Genomic DNA, 19,083 nt, shown 5'->3' on the forward strand with positions numbered 1-19,083 from the left:
GTTTGGCCTCACCTATGCCCTCACCTTGATCAGGTGGGTTAGGGTCCCAAGCCGCCCACAGCTGGACTATGAAGAAGGGTGACCAGCAGAACGTGTAGACCAGCACGATCACCAGCGTCATCCTCACCGTCTTGGACATCGCCTTGGAGACGCCCGGCGCAGGGGGCAGCGGGGGGTAGCCTCCACCAGCGGGCAGTCCGAAGGGCACCGGGTCGGGCAGCACGTCCGGCCAATGGTCAGAGGAGCCGGCAGGAGTGGCATGGCCGGTGTGCCCTCCGTGAGGGGTGGCTGGTCTGGGGTGGTGGGGGAAGTGGCAGGGGGCAGTAGTGGTGGTGGCGGAGGTGCTGGAAGTGGAGGTGGTGGAGGTGGAGGTGAGGGGGATGTGTGGAGGAGTTTGAGGTGGACGATCGGTCAGTGAGCCGGGGTCTACATCAGCTGAGGGGAGGTGAGGGTGGTGGAGGTGGAGGTGGGCGTGGTCGCCGACGTCGTAACTGCTGTAGGGAGGGGACGCAACCGGGCTGTCGTAAGAGTTCCGAGGGTCCGCAGCAGGCGGAGGTGGAGGTGGGGGAGAGAGGGTGCAGCGCGGGTGTGACGGGTGACTCCCCCGCCCCTCCCTTCCTCCTCCTCCTCCTCCTCCTCCTCCTCCTCCTCCTCCTCCGGTACACACCCTGGCTCTATGGGTGTCCCGATGGGGGAAGTGGAAGAGCACAGAGTTCCTCTTGAACTCGGCCGTCACCACCCGCTCTGACTTCAGGTAGATGTTGTCGTGGATCTCTCTGAAGATACGGACCTACGCACAGGGAAAGGGATTATATGTACAGTATCACTCACTAATGATCAGTCATATTCATCACTATTTAGGCTGTTTGACTGTCACTTCAAAACAGTGTCCAAGAAGCTGATATCAATGACATGCTGCTTAAAACCTCTCAATGTCAATATGGCAGGAGCTCTAAACAGGTGTTTATTAGAGAGAGAGAGAGAGTGTGAGAAAGGGGGAGAGAGAGAGAGAGAGAGAGGGAGAGAAAGAGAGAGAACATGTTACTTTTTCAAGTGCTTTTAAGTCTTAAGCATCAGCTGCAGTCCCCATGTTAAGTTGGTAAGCCAAAAGGACAGCGCAGCAGAGCACAGCCGTGAATGTGAGCGGGCCTTCTCTGAGAGAAATGAGGACAGATCAGCTCAGCTCAGCTCAGCGTAGCCCACTTCATACACCAGCGCCTGGTGTGGAGGCAAGAGGTGCCTCCCCGATTCCCCCCGGGGCAAAGCCGGCTCTGTCACATGCAGATTATTTATGGGCTGTGGGTCATTGGGGGGGGGGGGGGGGGGGGGGTGGGGGGGGGCTACCCCTGTCTCATTAGAGGAAATTGTTTTTAAATAAAAAATGTCTGTTGGGTGAGGCTGGGGGAGATGGAAAGAGAGAGAGAACTTCCTCTCATATTTAATACAGAGTGTACTATAGTGAATGAGCACTAGCTAGTGAGTAATCATGTGGTGGATATTCACTACTGTGTATATAGCACTATATGACACTGTGTAGTGAACCAGACGCTAAATGAGATGGAGAGAGAGACTTGAGAGAGAGACTTGACTTAGGTTTCTTTTCCAACCCATATGAAAACCTAAGAGAGAGAGAGAGAGATAGAGAGAAAGAGAGAGAGAGAGAGAGAGACAGAGACATACAGACCTGGCAAACGGTGATAATACATGCAGGGAGGATGAACACAGCAATTGTCATCCAGGTGACGTAGGCCTTAAGCCCCCATGGCTCAGCAAAGTTTCCCCAGCAGTCGAACTTGCCCGGGGCCACCTCCGACCGTGAGAAGATGAACACCTGACGAGCGAAGAAAAGACAGAATAGATGGTCATAAAGAAGATGCCAGGCGCCCAAGACTCCAGGATAAAAAGATCCCTCTTCTCGGCTGAAAGGGTGGCTTTGATGGGAATCATATGCCTCGTCCTGAGCACTGGCGTCTTGGTGGTTGCTGTGGTGGTGATCTCAAAATGGCTCCTGCCGTCTATGGCTCCAGGCTGTCTGCCAGGTGGCACGGCACCACTGTCAGCCGCCAAAGAGCTCCTACATCAACCTTGATGGTGTGTGTGTGTGTGTGTGTGTGTGTGTGTGTGTGTGTGTGTGTGTGTGTGTGTGTGTGTGTGTGTGTGTGTGTGTGTGTGTGTGTGTGTGTGTGTGTCTGTCTGTCTGTCTGTCTCTCTCTCTGTGTGCGTGTAGTTTTGTCTCTGTGTGTGTGTGTGTGTGTGCGCGTGTGTGTGTGTGTGTGTGTGTGTGTGTGTGTGCGTGCGTGCGTGCGCGCGTGTATGTGTGTTTGTGCCAGCGTGCCAAGAGATTTAGAGGACAGCTGAATTCCTTCAGTCCAAGGTACTGCCTTTTTGACAGTGGAAAGCATGGACAACCACTCTGGTTAACTGGAGGAAGCCTTTGGGTCACAATGCAAAAGGTGTGCTATTATTGTACATGGACGCAGGACATGCATGGGGTGGCTTAGGGATAATGCAAATGACCAACACTCGAGTGACGTCTTTAGAATACATGTGTAGGCTGCTAAGTGCAGTCTCCAGTCTCATATCCAGTGCTGAGAGAGTACACCATGTGTGCCTTACCTGGGGCAGGCTGAGCACCAGGGACAGTCCCCAGGCCACCATGATGGGGGTGTTCCATTTGGAGGGCGCGCCGCCACGGTACGCCTGCAGAGGGCAGCAGATGGCATAGTGCCTGTCCACCGTCATGGCGACGATCATGTAGGACGAGGCGAACATGCCCACGATCTGGAGGTACTTGACAGAGCGGCACAGGGCATCCGGGCCCTGGAAGCGTTCCGTGATGTCCCATACCAGCTGCGGGAGGACCTGTTTTTAGGAGATGGGAGGTGGAGACAAGGGTGGGGGTTTGGGAGAGTTGGAGGCAAGGGTGGGGGTTTGGGAGAGTTCAAGAGAGGGTTTTTTTTTGGGGGGGGGGGGGTCACAAGAATCAGTACCTGAGAGACCGGCTTCTGTGCCCAGGTGTTGTGGGTGTGTGTGTGTTGTGGGAGACTTAGTGAGCAAAATGCCAGAGGAATCATTTAATTATGCACATTTCTAATTGGATTCAGCTCATTTCTGAAAAAAAGCCAAAGAGATGCCAGACTGCCAGAAGTTTCTCTTGATTACATTTAGCTTCATTTTGATTTTATTTGCCCATTTATCTCCTCTGACGCACAGCGTGCACATTTCACAATGAACAACGCTGCACATAATCTCATCTCACTGATGCGTTTATTCCCCGCAAACTGAATAAGGATTATACAATGAAAGCAACTTTGAGTATGAGGGGAAGATTACCAGGTGTACTTCATAGGACTTAAAACCCATGACACCTAGACATCAGGTTGAATTTCATCCTTTGATGTTCTAAAACAATATCTACCCCTTGAAATTAAGGATTAACAGAGTCAACCACAGTGAGGTTTGATGTAGTAGAGTAGATCTTTTCATTACCTCATACTGTGTTGTCTACTTGTCCTACTAACACACAGTATTATCTTTCATAGTACTGGTTACATGCAGTCCTTCTGTCTAAATGACCTTGTGTAATACAGCCTTTTTGTATGACTTATTTATAGTAACAACAGAAAAGGACATGTGTATACTAGGTCATTACAATTACATAAGGCTTAGTTGACTCTTAGACATGTACGAGTCCCACCCTTTCCAAATATGTTCATTTCCAGTGTGTAAGTGTGTGAGTGAGTGAGCTGGACTTGAGTGGGTGAACACCCAAGCCCCCAAGTGTGTGTGTGTGTGTGTGTGTGTGTGTGTGTGTGTGTGTGTGTGTGTGTGTGTTTGTGCATGTGTGTATATGCATGAATGAGTGTGTGTGTGTGTGCCTGTACGTGCACGCCCATTACTTACACAGAAGGGAAATGAGCTACATTGTGTGTGTCTATGCGTGCACATACAGTATGTAGGCCTACACACCCAGTTCTTTCCACAGGCAGGCAGCTCCCTGTGTGGACTCACCTGGAAGAAGGCTACCACCAGGTCGGCCACGCACAGGTTGATCATGAACAGGTGCATGGGCGCGTGGTGCTTCCTCCTCCGCAGCAGCACCCACAGGACGAAGCCGTTGCCCAGGGTGGTGAGCGCCAGGACCAGCCCCAGCACCCCGATCTCCGCCCGGGCCAGCGCCAGGTCCCGCACCCTGGGCGGCGCCACGGGGTGGAGCGTGGGCCCGGCCGTGCTCCAGGTGCCGTTCTCCGGCGGCACCAGCCAGAAGAAGGCGCCTCCGCCCGCGTAGCTGCTGCTCAGGTTGGTGTGGTCCTGGAAGAGGGGGTCCGACAGCAGCAGGGGGTCGCCACCCCCGCCGCTGAGATTGGATCGACCCAAATCCATTTCCCGAGGAGAGGGCGCGGGGACGCAGTCTCAGCAGTGGCCTGGAAACAAAGGGCATGTGTGGAGGCAGGATGAGTAAGCGAGAAGAGACAATGACGGGTCCACTCCAAAAAACGCCCACAGCACAGCCCTGTTGCCAGTCAGACAGCAGGGGACAGGAATAGGACGGCCTGGCCCCATATTTGCCCCTGTTCTGATAAGAAACTGGTACAGTCCCGGGAGTCTATCTCCTCCATCACCAAGACACTGTTAAATATTTGCCCAGTTTTGACTTGCGGCTGGGTTTTTATCTGCAAAGGCTGCTGTTTTTGCCCATTAAACTGTCATTAGAGCGATTCTGGGTTGCCTCAACCAAACTGTGAATTAATTAGCTTCCTGATCTGCTCTTGAACATTTTCAGAGTTCTGTGAGATCAAAAAGCAACTTACACAGCATTTGTTCAAGCAGCCATAGCTGCTGCATGTGTGTGAGTGTATGTGTCAGCGTATGTGTCTGTGTATCATGTGTGTGTCTGTGTGTGTGTGTGTGTGTGTGTGTGTGTGTGTGTGTGTGTGTGTGTGTGTGTGTGTGTGTGTCTGTCTGTCTGTGATACAATGAACAGGAAGGAGTTTGTATAAATGTGTACGTGATGAGAATCCCTTGATCGCGCCGTGGTTATTTTCTCATAGCTTATCTTGGCATGTCAGTGCTGTTGACACACAGTCTTACCCTCCCGTGTCTGTGTGCGCATCTCGCTGTAACGCTTGCTGACGTTTTCTCCTCTCCTCTCTCTTTTCCCTCTCATGCTTTTCTTTTTGCAAAGTGCAAATTCCACACTTATCCTTTTCTTCCTTTTTCACAGTTGCTCTGACTACCCCCCGCCCAGCCCTGTAAGCCCATGTTCCTGCCCTGTCACCCTGTCTTCCCTTCTTAAATCCATTTCCGTTGTTGACTTGCTTCTTGCACCCCCCCCCCCCCCTCCACCTACTGCTCCATTTTGTGAATTTCTAAGGCCTTCAATGATAACGTTCAGCTTATTGTTTTGGTGTCATGTCAGACAAACATCCAGTGTCCACTTTAAAAATAAGCATCATTAAAAAACGATTAAAGTGAAAATCTCGAAATTGTCCCCTCGGGATTGTACTGGAGGCCAACAGCTTTGGTTGCGTAAATGAAGACGCACGCAGTGATGGGATGGAATGTTATAAAGGGGGTCGGGGGTGTGGAGAGGAATGGGAATAGGATGAGCAGGAGAAGGGGAAAATGGGAAGGGTGTGTGCGTGTGTGTGTGTGTGTGTGTGTGTGTGTGTGTGTGTGTGTGAGAGAGAGAGAGAGGGGGCGAGGAAAGAGAGAGCAAGGTCCGAGGTTAGAGGAAGGAAGGGTGTGGAGACTGGCCGAGGAACAGAGGGAGAGGGCTCGGGTGTGGAGAGACGGGCCTCTAGAGGGAGGGGCCAGTGATGATGACCGAGGGACAGGAGTGGACAGCCAACAATGTTATGAAACATTTCTTACAATGCAAATGCCTCGCAGGATAGCGAGAGGAAACAGCTTGCAAGACATTCTTTATCTCATGAATCAACTGATTGATTATTTTATTTTATTTTATTTAGCAGTTCTGAGAAAAAAAAGTTAACAGTCTAATAAATATTAATTTCATAAATATTAATGTCAAGAATAAAATTTGTAAGGGTTTGTAACCAATTTTACAAAATTAATATACATGTATCTCCGAGCGCACTATTAAAGATAATAGCAAACATAATCGGTTCATTGTTCTGTCAGAATAAAATTATTAGCAATACTTTAGTCAGAACAAGTTTGATACACCATTTAACACTTGAAAGAGTTTTGTTTTGGATGAGAAAAACATTGAAAAAAAAACTAATCTTTGTTCTTTTTTTTCATGAGCATTTCATATTATTTGGTCTGAAAATGTTCTGATTTCTGACAACCAAAACGGCTTTCACTGTTAAAACACATCTCCACCACCAATCAGTCAGCTTCCTGCACGGGGCCAATAAGGCAGAGCAGTGAAGTGTATTTGTGTTTGTCTTTATGATTGAGGGCCATCTCTGTGTTTGTGTTCTCCCCGCTCTGTTTGTTCCTGTGTTTATTAGTCTGTGTGAGCTGCATTTGTGTACTCTTCCCCATGTTTCTTTGTTCTGTATACATTACATATGAGAAAAGGAAACACATGCTTTGCCAGAGTCATTTGTATCCAAATTCGTTCCGGTCATTACATCACCAGATCTGTCATGATCCATGACTTTCCCTCATCGCTCACAGTAACATCATTAATTACCAGTGCACGGAAAAGCGTGCTGCACTCTTCTCCTTCCCTCTGTTTCTCTTTTATAGTCCTCACTAAATCCTCCTGTCGTTCTTATTGACTCCCTTCCAAACGTCCCTGCAGCAACAGATGATAAGTGTGTTCGACTTGAAAAGGTTACTGATTGCTCCGCCATTTCTGGTGCCTACATATGTGTATTTTTTTTTCAACACCCATCAGTCTAGCCTCAGATGGATCCCCTTCCCTCCAAATTCTCCCTGCGTCATGAGACACTTTTTATCCTGAGGGTTTTTTCAAATGCTATACTCACTTTAAGTACTTGATTACACAGATTGGTCTCACTAATTAATGTGATTTAATGCCATGACTGTGTCTCAATGTGGAAGGAATTGAAGGAACTTTGAGGTCAGCAACTGAATTCCACTCAAACCTTGTGCTGCATAGACCAGATATTTCAGTATTATATTTAATGTTATATGTAAATAAATGGGAGTAGCCAAACAAAAAAGGTTTCACAAAATGTATGTTAAAAGACATTGTATTATCAACATTTATGTTAATAATACAATGCAAATGTAAAAACAGGGAGACTGGGAGAAGAGGTCAAATGGAATTCTATAAGTATCTTTATAGACAACAAAACATTTTTCATTGGGCCCTTGTTATGCCCTTGGAGACAACCGCAGACCCGTGTTGCTCCATCTAGAGATAAATAAAGGTTTAAATAGAACAAAAAAGTGCAACTACAGGGACAGTTGTAGCAACTTGCAAATACCTTGTGATACCAATGTGATATTTTAACGACGATCTAAGGCAAAAAAAAAAGGCAAAGAAAACAAAACAGCAGCAAGCGCAACACCCTGACCTGACTTCCCTGCTTTCCTCTTGGGCCCTCTCTGACAACCATTCATTCAATTGGCAAAAACTCTCAACCTAAAATCTCAGATTAGGAATGTACTGTATTATAAAACACACAAACGCACAAACGCACACACGCACGCGCACACACACACACACACACACATATGATTTGTGTATGAAAATCAACACAATTAGCCATACATACAAACACAAATGTACAGACACACAGACACACAATGTACACACACACACACACACTCACACACACAGAAGGTGGGTCAGCACAGGGCACTGTAAAAGCAGGACTGTCACGATTTCCTCCCTGCAGGTCAAAAGTCAGACGGATGCTCAGATGTGAGAGGGGGATGCATGAGGCCCCCGTGGTGTAAAGCTGCTCTGTCGTCCGCCTCCCCCTCTTCTCTCTCTCTCTCTGTTGCACTCCTCCCCTAATCCTCTCTTCCCTTCTCACTCATTTATTTTCTCTACTCCTCATTCCTCCTCAGTCCTTACTTACGTTTTCTCTTTAATACAGCATTTAATACAGCAAATACAGCATTTCTTACAGTAGGGAGACTTGGAGAATAGATTTGGATAATGTTTTTTAATGTTTACTTTTATACTGGCACAACTGGCTTTTTGCTAACACCTGCGTTTATGGGGGTTCCTTTCCATTTGAATATTGGATTAGAATAGATTAGATTCAGCCTTATATTAATTGTGCAGAGAACAAGTACAAAGACAACAAAATGCAGTTTGCGTCTACCAGAAGTACAAAAAACAGAAAAGGGCAATGTAACATACAAAGTGTACACAGGTGTGTTGGTTGGTTGTCACCAGGATGCTGAGCTTCAGAAGAGTGACAACCGTAGGCAAGAAGCTTCCTCTGAAGCTGCTACAGTAGTTTGGGCATGGAGAGACCATAGCGTCTCCCAGAGGGGAGTGGGGTGAACAGCCTGTGCTGGGGTAAGAACGGTCTTTGCTAATGCATTGCTTGCCCTGGGAAAGGCCTCCATGGAGGAGAGTGGGGAACTGGTGATGCGTTGGGCAGTTTTCATCACCTTCTGTAGTGTGTTTTGGTCACAGGCAGAGCTGGTGAGGATGCTCTCAATGGTGCAAATATGTCAAATATATAACATATTAGGGTTTATAGATATGAAGATGGACAGGCAGACATTAATATTTCCAAGATATAACAAAGGTCTGAAAGACAAATGCAAAGCTTAGCTATTCATCTTGCTCTAGTCCAACTACTGCTTATGCATATCCATCAGCAGAGTGACAAGCCACTTAAACAATATGCTGTGTCCAGAGCCAGGCTCATCTCCAAATCAGCTGGATCAGCCAGCCTCACTCCAAAGTGGACATCCGTCAACGCCTCAGCATCTCTCTCTGCCCCCCAGTCCTAGACGCCCCCATTCCTCATGCACAGCACTCCAAAATGAATATCAACTAACACTCCTCATTTATGACACTCCAAATGAATATCAGCTAACACTCTTCATTTGTGACACTCCAAATACATATCACCCCTACGATTCCTCACTCTGCAAGAGTCGCCTTGCATTTGTCTTCTCCTCCCCACAGAGCGAGAAAAGATTTCCTGTTATTCTCCTCACACACATTCTGTCCTTCCTACCCTTCACACCTGCTTTGACCTGAAATATGAGTGATAGATTAGGACCTGAAGATGTGTGTGTGTGTGTGTGTGTGTGCGTGTGTATGTGCATGTGTAGGCTATGTATGTGTGTGTGTGTGTGTGTGTGTGTGTCTGTGTGTGTGTGTGTGTGTGTGTGTGTGTGTGTGTGTGTGTGTGTATGTGCGTGTGTGTGTGTGTGTGTGCCCGCCTGTGTGTGTGTGTGTGTTTGTATGTCTGAGTGTGCGTGTGTGCGCGCCCGCCTTTGTGTGTGTGTGTGTATGACATAACGCATGGGTACTGGAGGGTAGCTGGGCACTGGGGTGATACAGCTGGGTAGGAGACAGCTCGGCCAGGGCATCAGCGTGCAGAGGGAGCCCCCCACCTGACTAAGCTGCTCAATGAGCTGTGCCAGGGAAGGGGTGCTGGGGGTGGGGGTGCTGGGGGGAAGTAGACCCGGCAGGAGGGGCACTAATCCTCCATCTGAAAACACTTTTCAGGAATGCACCACAGCAGGGCAAATCACACCTCAACAACTCCCTCCACAGCAACAACAGACACTTTTAAACAAGGGAGGATTGAGAGAGAAGAGAGAGAGAAGAAAGCAGGGGGTGGACAATGAGTGTGTGTGTGTGTGTGTATTTGTCTGTGAGTATATGGTACATGCATGAGTGTATACTGTGTTCAGGTTTGTGTGTGTGTGTGTATGTGTGTGTTGGATATTTGACCGTTTGTACAACATCTTGTCTAACATCTGGTCCTTTCTTCTGGTCCAACGCCAACACTACTTCCATGTTATGCTTGATTGTGTTGTCATTTTGATGGCTTGCAAAACACAATGGCCATGTTTCCACTAATGAGAAACACATGCAAATACACACACACACACAAACACACACACACACAAACACACACACACACACACACACACACACACACACACACACACACACACACACACACACACACACACACACAAAACCTGAAAAAAAATAGACTAAAAATGTCGAGGTAAAAGCGGATCAGCACGTCATATCTCCGGGTAGAGGCACGTGTTAACTCATTTCATAGAAATGCAACAGTATGATGAATAGCTGACACAGGGACCAGTCTGGTACGGTGTGAGCATGAGCCTCCTGAGGCATCAGAGCTGATAAAGATGGCTTTATCTCATGACTCCTATTTATTTTCACATTTCATACTTTATGAGTGTTGTGAGGCCACACATAAATGCTGACATTGTATGTGTTTTTGGGAGAGAGAGAGAGAACGTTTTATTTCCCCACAAAAGACCCGAATGAATGATCCACCACTCTCTCACTCTCTCCCTCTCATTCTGTCTATCTCTGTTCCTTGTCACTGTTTGCCTAACCCAGTACCACAGTTCTCCTCTTTAATGTTCAACTTTGAAGCTGGTATCAGGACGCTGACCTCGCGCCTTCTTGCCCCACTGTTCACTCGCGCCACTTCCCACACCCTTGTTCCTCCTCTTACCCCCTTTCAACACCTAGCAGCTAACTTGTGGAGCAGATCTAAGCCTAATCAATGAATTGAGAATACTATTAGTTCAATCTGAGATATATCTGAGCCTAACCATGAGATGATTATGAGGGGTGTGTGTGTGTGTGTGTGTGTGTGTGTGTGTGTGTGTGCGCTCTGTTGTGCTCTCAGATTGGACAGAATAGACACCACACCCTCATTTTATCTTTTCACACCTCTTTTCTCCTTTCTGGAAACATCCAGAAGCGATGACCAGATAGCACTCTCTTTGTGTTTATGTATAGGTAGTAGGTAGTGAGTAAGTGAGTAGTTTGTGCTCTTTAAAGGCAGGAGAGCATCCCCATGAAAAAAGACCAGTTCACACTAGACCACAGTATTCAAGCTCCTCAAAGTGTCATAGATCAGAGGATGATAGAACGTACACTTTAAAGCGCCTTTTTATAGCATAGCGAGATCAGTGCCGGAAGAGTAAACAAATCAACAAATCAATAAACAACCAAACAAACACGGGCCCGATTTGCGCCAAATCCGAGCCAGTCCTGGCCTCCAGTCGGGCGCGGTTATCTGGGTCAGTCGCTCCACCTGCCCTGCCCTGCCTCCGCAGCTGGAGAACACCTCCTCCCGTCGCATCCCCTCCTCAGCTGTCCTGCTCTGAGAGTTGCTGTTTTTTGCATTAGGACTCAAGGTCCCTGGATTAGCCTGACATCTGTGTTGGTCTTTGGACGGCGTCTGACAGCCGGGCCTGTCTGCGCAGGGGCGGTGGAACACCAGTGGGCCCCGGGGCTGCGGTCGCTCGCTCGGTTGCTGTGGTTCCTTGCCGCTGGAAGTGTTTTCATGGTGATGTTCCTCATGAGTGTTAGTAACTTTGGCATGTCATTGCAGCACCTGGTCTGGTTTGATCCGTGACTGAAAGACTCATACTCATTCTTGTGTGTGTGTGTGTGTGTGTGTGTGTGTGTGTGTGTGTGTGTGTGTGTGTGTGTGTGTGTGTGTGTGTGTGTATCTATCAGAGAAAGCACCGTGAATAGAGACGTGTGAGGGTGTGAATGTATGTGTGGGTGGATAGGTGTTTTTGTGAGTGTCCATTTATAGAAGTGTGTGAAGTGTGTGTCCATAGGCACACACAACAGACACAACAATTCTAAGAACACTAGAATTAACTACTAACTGGAGAGGCTACCCCTAAAACTACACAGTTGGTAGGGCTTTTTTTTTGTTTGCATTTGCACACAGTAGCCTATAAACACTGATATGACTTAATACATGTTAGTAACTCAATTATTACATGAACATAAAGTAATGAAATGGACAGTACTGCTATTTAGTTACTGGGAACTTAAGTTTATGGACAAACTAGGGGCTCAAGCTATCAGGCAAAGCTAGCCGCACAACAGTCATGATTCCTATGTGTCGGGAAAAGACCCTACCCAAGGGAGAAGCTCAAAGAGTTATTGGAACTGTGGTCAGAGGAACTCAATAATTCCCAGTTCCATGCTCCGAATCCACGGAAAAAAGGGGTTCTAGGAACTGCATGTTTTAGGAATTACAAAAAAAGTCCCACAGCGCAAAAGGGCTTTATGCATATGTATTAGAGAGGCAGGGGTGTGAATCTGTGTGTGTGTGTGTGTGTGTGTGTGTGTGTGTGTGTGTGTGTGTGTGTGTGTGTGTGTGTGTGTGACTTTGAGAGAGAGAGAGAGAGAGAGAGAGAGAGAGAGAGTGTTTATATGTTCAAATGTGGAATTCTGTGTGCCGGGACATCAGAATTAATTGTGTGGAGAACATAGTAAAGTACTCAGACAGTTGCACTCAGTGCTGCAAATGACCTCATTTACACAAAGGTAATGGAGACATTACACCCAGTGACATACCTTTTTATAAAATAAACCACTCTTGCGCAAACAAGCTCCTTCTGACGCTTTCCGAAGGATTACAACATCCAGAACCATCTCTCTCTCTCTCTCTCTCTCTCACTACTCCCTCTCTATCCAGGCACACACTGTCATGAACTATAAAAACAACATTATTTTCCCTTGAAGGACTAACCAAACAAATGCTATAGACTGCTGTTGACTGTCCCTGGGTCAACTCCATTCCACATGTGAACATGGACACGCAGAGGAACTCACCGGAGTCTGGACTTTGGATCTGTCCAAAACTCTTGCTGAAACACAGAGAAAAAGATCTATTTCCCACACACCCATCTCTGTGGATTAATTTCCCAGTCCAGTGACTCTTTACACAGAAATGCCTTTTGTAATGTATTTTCAAATCTCTCCCAGTTAGCGCAGCAAGAAGAGCACAACATGGTCTTTAAATGCTGTGTATTTCTTGAAACGATGTATTCAATTCACTTTAGCAGAACCTGGAGTCATTTTTAAGTAACTGATACATGTATGTTGATTTTGTACTGTTGATTTCAGTAAATTACATCCCCACCTATCCTTACAGGAACACGTCAACTTTTGGGGTAATTATTTATTTGCCATTTACTGAGAGTTAGATGAGAGGATAGTGTCATTAATGGTGCTTCACAACATAAGAATATAGTTTAGAGTATCTGCTTAGAAAATAGCTGTGTCTCATTTTACATCTTGCTTTCTACACGAGGTTAAAAGCCACAGCATATAAATGAGTTGTATTTTGTGTGTGACACACTTCCACTGAATTATGCTAAACTGATAGGAACACTTCACTGTTTTTTCATATTAAACTGTTATTACCTTAACTAAGACGAGTTGATACATACCTCTCACGTTTCAATGCGTGCACTCTTTGGCTCTGCTGCGCGGCGCTACGGTGATAGCACTTAGCTAGCCCAATGCATTCATTAGGATCCAAACAGAAATGAAGTTAGAAGCAACCAAACACTTCCATGTTTTCCCTATTAAAATACAGTTACACAAGTAGTCACAAGACCAAGTATGGTGAGACAAAATAAAACGTGGTGCATTTCTAAGCAGGTAAGAGGGATAACTATATTGTGTGGCGCAGTAATGTGGTGTACTGGTTAGCGCATCGGGCTTGTAACCGGAGGGTTGCCGGTTCGATCCCCGACCAGTCCACCACGGCTGAAGTGCCCTTGAGCAAGGCACCTAACCCCTCACTGCTCCCCGAGCGCCGCTGGTTGGGCAGGCAGCTCACTGCTCTGGGTTGTGTGATTCACCTCACTGTGTGTTCACTGTGTGCTGTGTGTTCACTAATTCGGTTAAATTGGGTTAAATGCAGAGAACTGAATTTCCCTCACGGGATCAAAAAAGTAGTGCTGCCGCGATTAATCGACATAATCGAACTAATCGATTATGAAAATTAGTCGATGCCATTTTTTTTAGTCGACTAATCGTTTCGCTATTGACCCCCTATTTATTTTTGGTCTACCGTCTCTAACGGCTGTTATGTTATTCATTCTGTTATTAACTCTACAAAAGTAGGCTGATATTGATATGAGCATATCTATATCTATGGCTATATGTCATGTTTTGGCCCTTCAGTTGAGTTAAAAATAAAATGGACACAACAAAATAACGAAAACTTGATTTTTTTAAAGAAAAATAGTCGTTTAGATTAGTCGACTAATCGAAAAATTAGTCGAAAGATTAATCGTTAGAAAATTAGTCGTTAGTGGCAGCACTACAAAAAAGTATATATTCTATTCTATTCTATTCTATTCTAATATCCTCACTCTTGCACTTTCAGTTTCACTTTGGAGTGAGGATATTACTGCGCTGAGTCTAAGTGCTCCCAATGTTAGGCTATTCCGTCCCACAATATAGTTATCCCTCTTACCTGCTTCGAAATGCGCCACGTTTTATTTTGTCTCACCATACTTGGTTGTGTAAGTACTCGTGTAACTGTATTTTAATAGGGAAAACATGGAAGTGTTTGGTTGCTTCTAACTTATTCTCTGTTTGGATCCTAATAAATGCATTGGGCTAGCTAAGTGCTATCACCGTAGCGCCGCGCAACAGAGCCAGTAAGTGCACGCATTGAAACGTGAGAGGTATGTAAGGCTATCAATATGAAAACACGGTGAAGTGTTGCTTTAAGGGTGGGGGTGTTAGACTGGGTTATTGCACCTCCATAGATCACGTTAGAGAGAATTGGTTTGTGATTTGTGAGAGAATTGTATTGCGTTATTAGACTGCAAATAACCTAATTTCCCAAAAGTTGAGATGTTCTTTATTGTAGGCTAATGAATTAGGTGTGATCGTGGTGGGGCCCTTGTGTGGGTGTGCATAGGGTGTTGCTCTTTGTCTTTGTCTTTGAACCAAGAGTGGACTTTGGAAATCTATTAACATTGTGTGGTGCACACCTAGGCATACAACCTTTACAAGCCAAGATGGAGGAGGCATACATATGACTTCTCTATAGCCGTATTTGCGCTCATTTTTCAGGTTTTACGGTCTTCGCCACGACTCAACGTCGACGCTGCCTGTCACCTTTTTATGACTATGGTTGGCTCTGACCTAAATTAATCATCAACTAAGCTTGCGCGAAACTGAGGAGTCTTCAAAAATAAACCATGAAATGCAGTGCAATGAAATTGCTGATGGTATTACTGTGATACTGATTATTTCACAGAAATAGCTTTCAATTTTTCCTCCTGGAGGGTAATGTCGTTAAGGAAACAAACTCATTACCTGCTTGTGGTTCAGCACGACAGGCAGCATTGCCATGCCCTTTTAGAACTGGACAACAATATCCTGACAAAAGATTGTTATGCATGCCATACCTGTTTTGCAGCTACCGAAGGATTTACATGCATGGGTGTAGCCAAAGCAGGTTTCACTTTGGAATATTTTGATGACATTCAAAATGTGTGAGTTAATGTTTATATATGCCGAATGTAATATTTTGGGCCGTACAAAGTATATCAGGGAAACCTACCGAGGCGACAACAATGTGGGACAATGGTGAATTTTTACACAAGTGATTAAAACAAAAAGTAGGGCCCACCATGGAAAATAACAAGGCGCCGGATGGAATTGACGCTTACGGAAATTAGGAATCTGCTTAATGGCCTAATTAAACGAAAAGTGGAAACTGTCAAGTGCGATTAGGGGCACTGTATCAGTCATGCGCAATTTGCGCCTCCGAGCGCGTCCGGAGCGGCATTCATTCAGCACCACAGTACAGTTGCCGCTGTGTTGACAGACTGACCCTGCGCTTTCTGAGTCACCAAATGAGCCATTATACGCCCGTTTATGTGTTTGCCCTCATAACGCAGGGCAGGGGCTCTATTTGTTTCGCTGGACACTGTTTGGAAACAGTATCGCCAGGGCGGCCCGAGTCAAAGTAGTCATTAATTGAACCATTGAACTGTTCCTGCCTGGCTGCTAATCATTGTCGGTATGCGCTTGACAGTGACCCCCTCTCCACGCATCGTAAATGACAGCTAAAGGATCTTTTCTGAATTCAAAACATAGAATTTCATAAAAATTAGCTACAATAGGCCTCGGCTACATTTGCGATATGACGTGTCGCCGATGGCCTTAGCTATGTCGTACAGAACTTTAAAAAGATTATTTAGCAAATGTGTTAAAAATTCAGGACTACACTTTGAATCTTGCCAAAGAAGCCTGCAGCATGCTGAACATTAATGTATTCTGAACTAATACGGCAACGTGAAAAATAAATCCGTATTGCCTACCGGATAAGTTGCCAAACGCGCTAAATCACACAGCAGACGGCATTATTAAATATTTAACTAATCAGATGCAGATATTTTTGTGAATGGGACCTAATTAGTCACATTTGCATATTGCTTGGCTGCCTTAGGTCCCCTCTCCTGTCCCCGTTTAATAAATGAATGGGTAAACAACACAATGTATTTCATCAGTGGCATATAGGCTAATCTTGCGTTCATATCCATATGCCAAGCCGACCACCTAAAATCACATGTTGGATAAGGCTGACACACACTTGGAGACACACACCTGCACACACATACAACACTGACTACTGCTATTAATATGCACCAATTTGTTTGAGCAAAGTGTGTGTCACAAAATAAGCGTGGCTACACAACTCAAACGAAACCCGAACTTACCTGTATACAATGTTTCGCTGCTGAAATATCCCACGCCTTGGTCAGCAATATAATCCACAATTTCTGGAGTGGTTCAAAAGAGACACAAGTCGTCCATCCATTTTGCAGAGTAGTCCCGGTGTGTCAATTTAGCTTTTCAACAGAATGTTGAATTGGTGCTACAATCCTCTCGGTCACCTTCTGTTGGTTTACTTTGTGTCGGATAGATACGCATGGTCAATAGCAAGTGTCGTTCATACATTTTGGCACAGGAATATAAAGAGAGCCCTTGCCTCTAAACGGGGCTGCGAGTGTAACTGTACTGGGGCACATTCGCAGAGAAGGAAGCGAGTTTAAACCAGAAACACATCCATGACAGCAGCATCATCTTCCTCCCCTTCTGTCTGGGATATATCTTCTGGCTGTGTAGGTCTACACTCTAACTCTGTACAGTCCGGTCTGAACTGAACAGGGTAAGCGCATACCGCTGGCACTACTGCTGTAAACCTACTTCCCCCTCCTTCCTCCGCGTCTCTCCTCCCCCACTGGACTCGATCAGCGCGGTATCACCTCCCTCTATGCCCCATACGCTAAAAGTGCAGGGGTTTGAGTGTTGATGGGACTAGGCTACCACCCACTTCTAGCATGCAGCACAAACATAAGCAAAAAAATTACACAGACACACACACACACACACACACACACACACACACACACACACACACACACACACGAGCACCTCCCCCCGGCACATAGGCTACAGGTATACACACATTGCATTCATCCACACACATTCACTAACAATGACACAACATGTTAAGATGTCATATTCACGAAAACACTGCTCTCCCTCTTTTTGTCCAATGAATGCTTTCCAAAAGTTGCAGCAAATCAAAATAATAAAGATGGCCACACTCCAAAATTCTAATTGGACTATTTTGTGTGCTGCTTTTTTTTTTACATGGTTTGATTTTACTAGTCTGTGCGTTCTGTTTAGTATTATGTGCGCTCGTTTTACTAAACTGTGCACTCATTTTATCATATTGCGCGCCCATAACACAATTTAGAAAAATGAACACATTATTTCGTAAAACATTCCCACGATTTGGTAATATATAAACACATTATGTAAAATGCAGTAGTTCATTTTTTTGGATTTCTACTCACACACTTACAATACAAAATAGTGGCTACAAGCAACTGACAAACACAGACATCTACAGACATGCATACATTTGTTGTACACACACACACACACACCCACGCACGCGCACACACACACACACACACACACACACACACACACACACACACACACACACACACACACACACACGCATGCATGCACACACAAACACAAATTGAAGTGTGAGAGCATTGTTTGATGTTAGATGGTTGGCATTTTATGATGTTAACGAAATAATTATGCAGCTGAAGGACAAATAAACTGGCCATCATCATAACAATAGCAAGTAGTCTCTCATCAGGCAATCAAAACACCACAGATTGCCCTCCTCTGCAGAACCTGTTTACCAAGGCCACACAGGGGGAATGGGTATCCCGCCAGATAAAACTGGTATTCTGACATTTCTGCACGCATGGACTCAACCATCATATCCACATCTTCTCTTTCCAGCTTTAATGTTCTAATCTACCTCACATGACTATGCCCGCTAGTCAAGTCAAAGGCTGTTACGTCAGGCTGAGTCCAGACATAGCTATGCAGCACTCAAGTAGTCTCTCACTGGCAGGATTAGGAGAGGAGTAGGCAAGAAGAAAAGTGTCTGTTGGATGGTAACTATTTGGTGGCTTTACTTTTGAACATACTGTGACCCTCTTGTTCCAAATGTTTCATTTTCCATCTTGAATGCTTGTTTGTCAGATGGGTAATTGGTCTGCTGACAGCGCTAGTTTGGCTACATGGGTGATGTCATGCTCACATCTGGGAATCTAACGGCAAAATGAGTTCTCACCTTGTCACAGATTCACTAACAAACATTTTATGAATTAAGTTTATATTTGTCAACTCGCAGCAAGCAGAACCTGATATTTTCCTGACTTCACCCCAAACCCTAAACCCAAATATCTGTCCTTAAGTGTCAACAGAATGCTGACAGATTGACTGTTGATGTGTAATGTAGAGCCTGCAGTAATAGTAGCCAAATAGTGAGATGTTTCTCCAACAACATGCCCACTCTGCGGGTGGTTGCAGTGCCTGTCACAATTTATATACTGTGTCTGTGATCCCAGCTCCAAGGTCCAGCGTGAGATGAAGAACAATAGCCACCCCACCTCCTTCCCCTGTGATGTTTGCTGTGCGGGGTTTTGTTTTTCAGAAGTTTCATTAGAGCCAGTCACCGCTCTCATGTATCTTGTGCCTCAGTAATTGTATTCTTTCTGTCAGCCGACAGA

General features: G+C 45.7%; 1 protein-coding gene across 1 annotated transcript in view; it reads right to left on the reverse strand.

The window, feature by feature from the left end:
- avpr2ab (arginine vasopressin receptor 2a, duplicate b) overlaps window positions 1-17,088 on the reverse strand; it is a 21,079-nt gene extending 3,991 nt beyond the window's left edge. Inside the window, exons 1-6 of the mRNA XM_062542159.1 lie at window positions 16,693-17,088; window positions 4,012-4,424; window positions 2,617-2,862; window positions 1,685-1,831; window positions 682-790; window positions 25-156 (exon numbers count right to left, since the gene is read on the reverse strand). Coding sequence (XP_062398143.1) covers window positions 25-156; window positions 682-790; window positions 1,685-1,831; window positions 2,617-2,862; window positions 4,012-4,383 — 1,006 coding nt within the window. The 5' untranslated portion in view covers window positions 4,384-4,424; window positions 16,693-17,088. The remainder of the gene's footprint in view (window positions 1-24; window positions 157-681; window positions 791-1,684; window positions 1,832-2,616; window positions 2,863-4,011; window positions 4,425-16,692) is intronic.
- Window positions 17,089-19,083: the final 1,995 nt, after the last annotated feature.

The sequence above is a fragment of the Sardina pilchardus genome, chromosome 7, assembly GCF_963854185.1.
Source record: "Sardina pilchardus chromosome 7, fSarPil1.1, whole genome shotgun sequence".
Classification (NCBI taxonomy): domain Eukaryota; kingdom Metazoa; phylum Chordata; class Actinopteri; order Clupeiformes; family Clupeidae; genus Sardina; species Sardina pilchardus.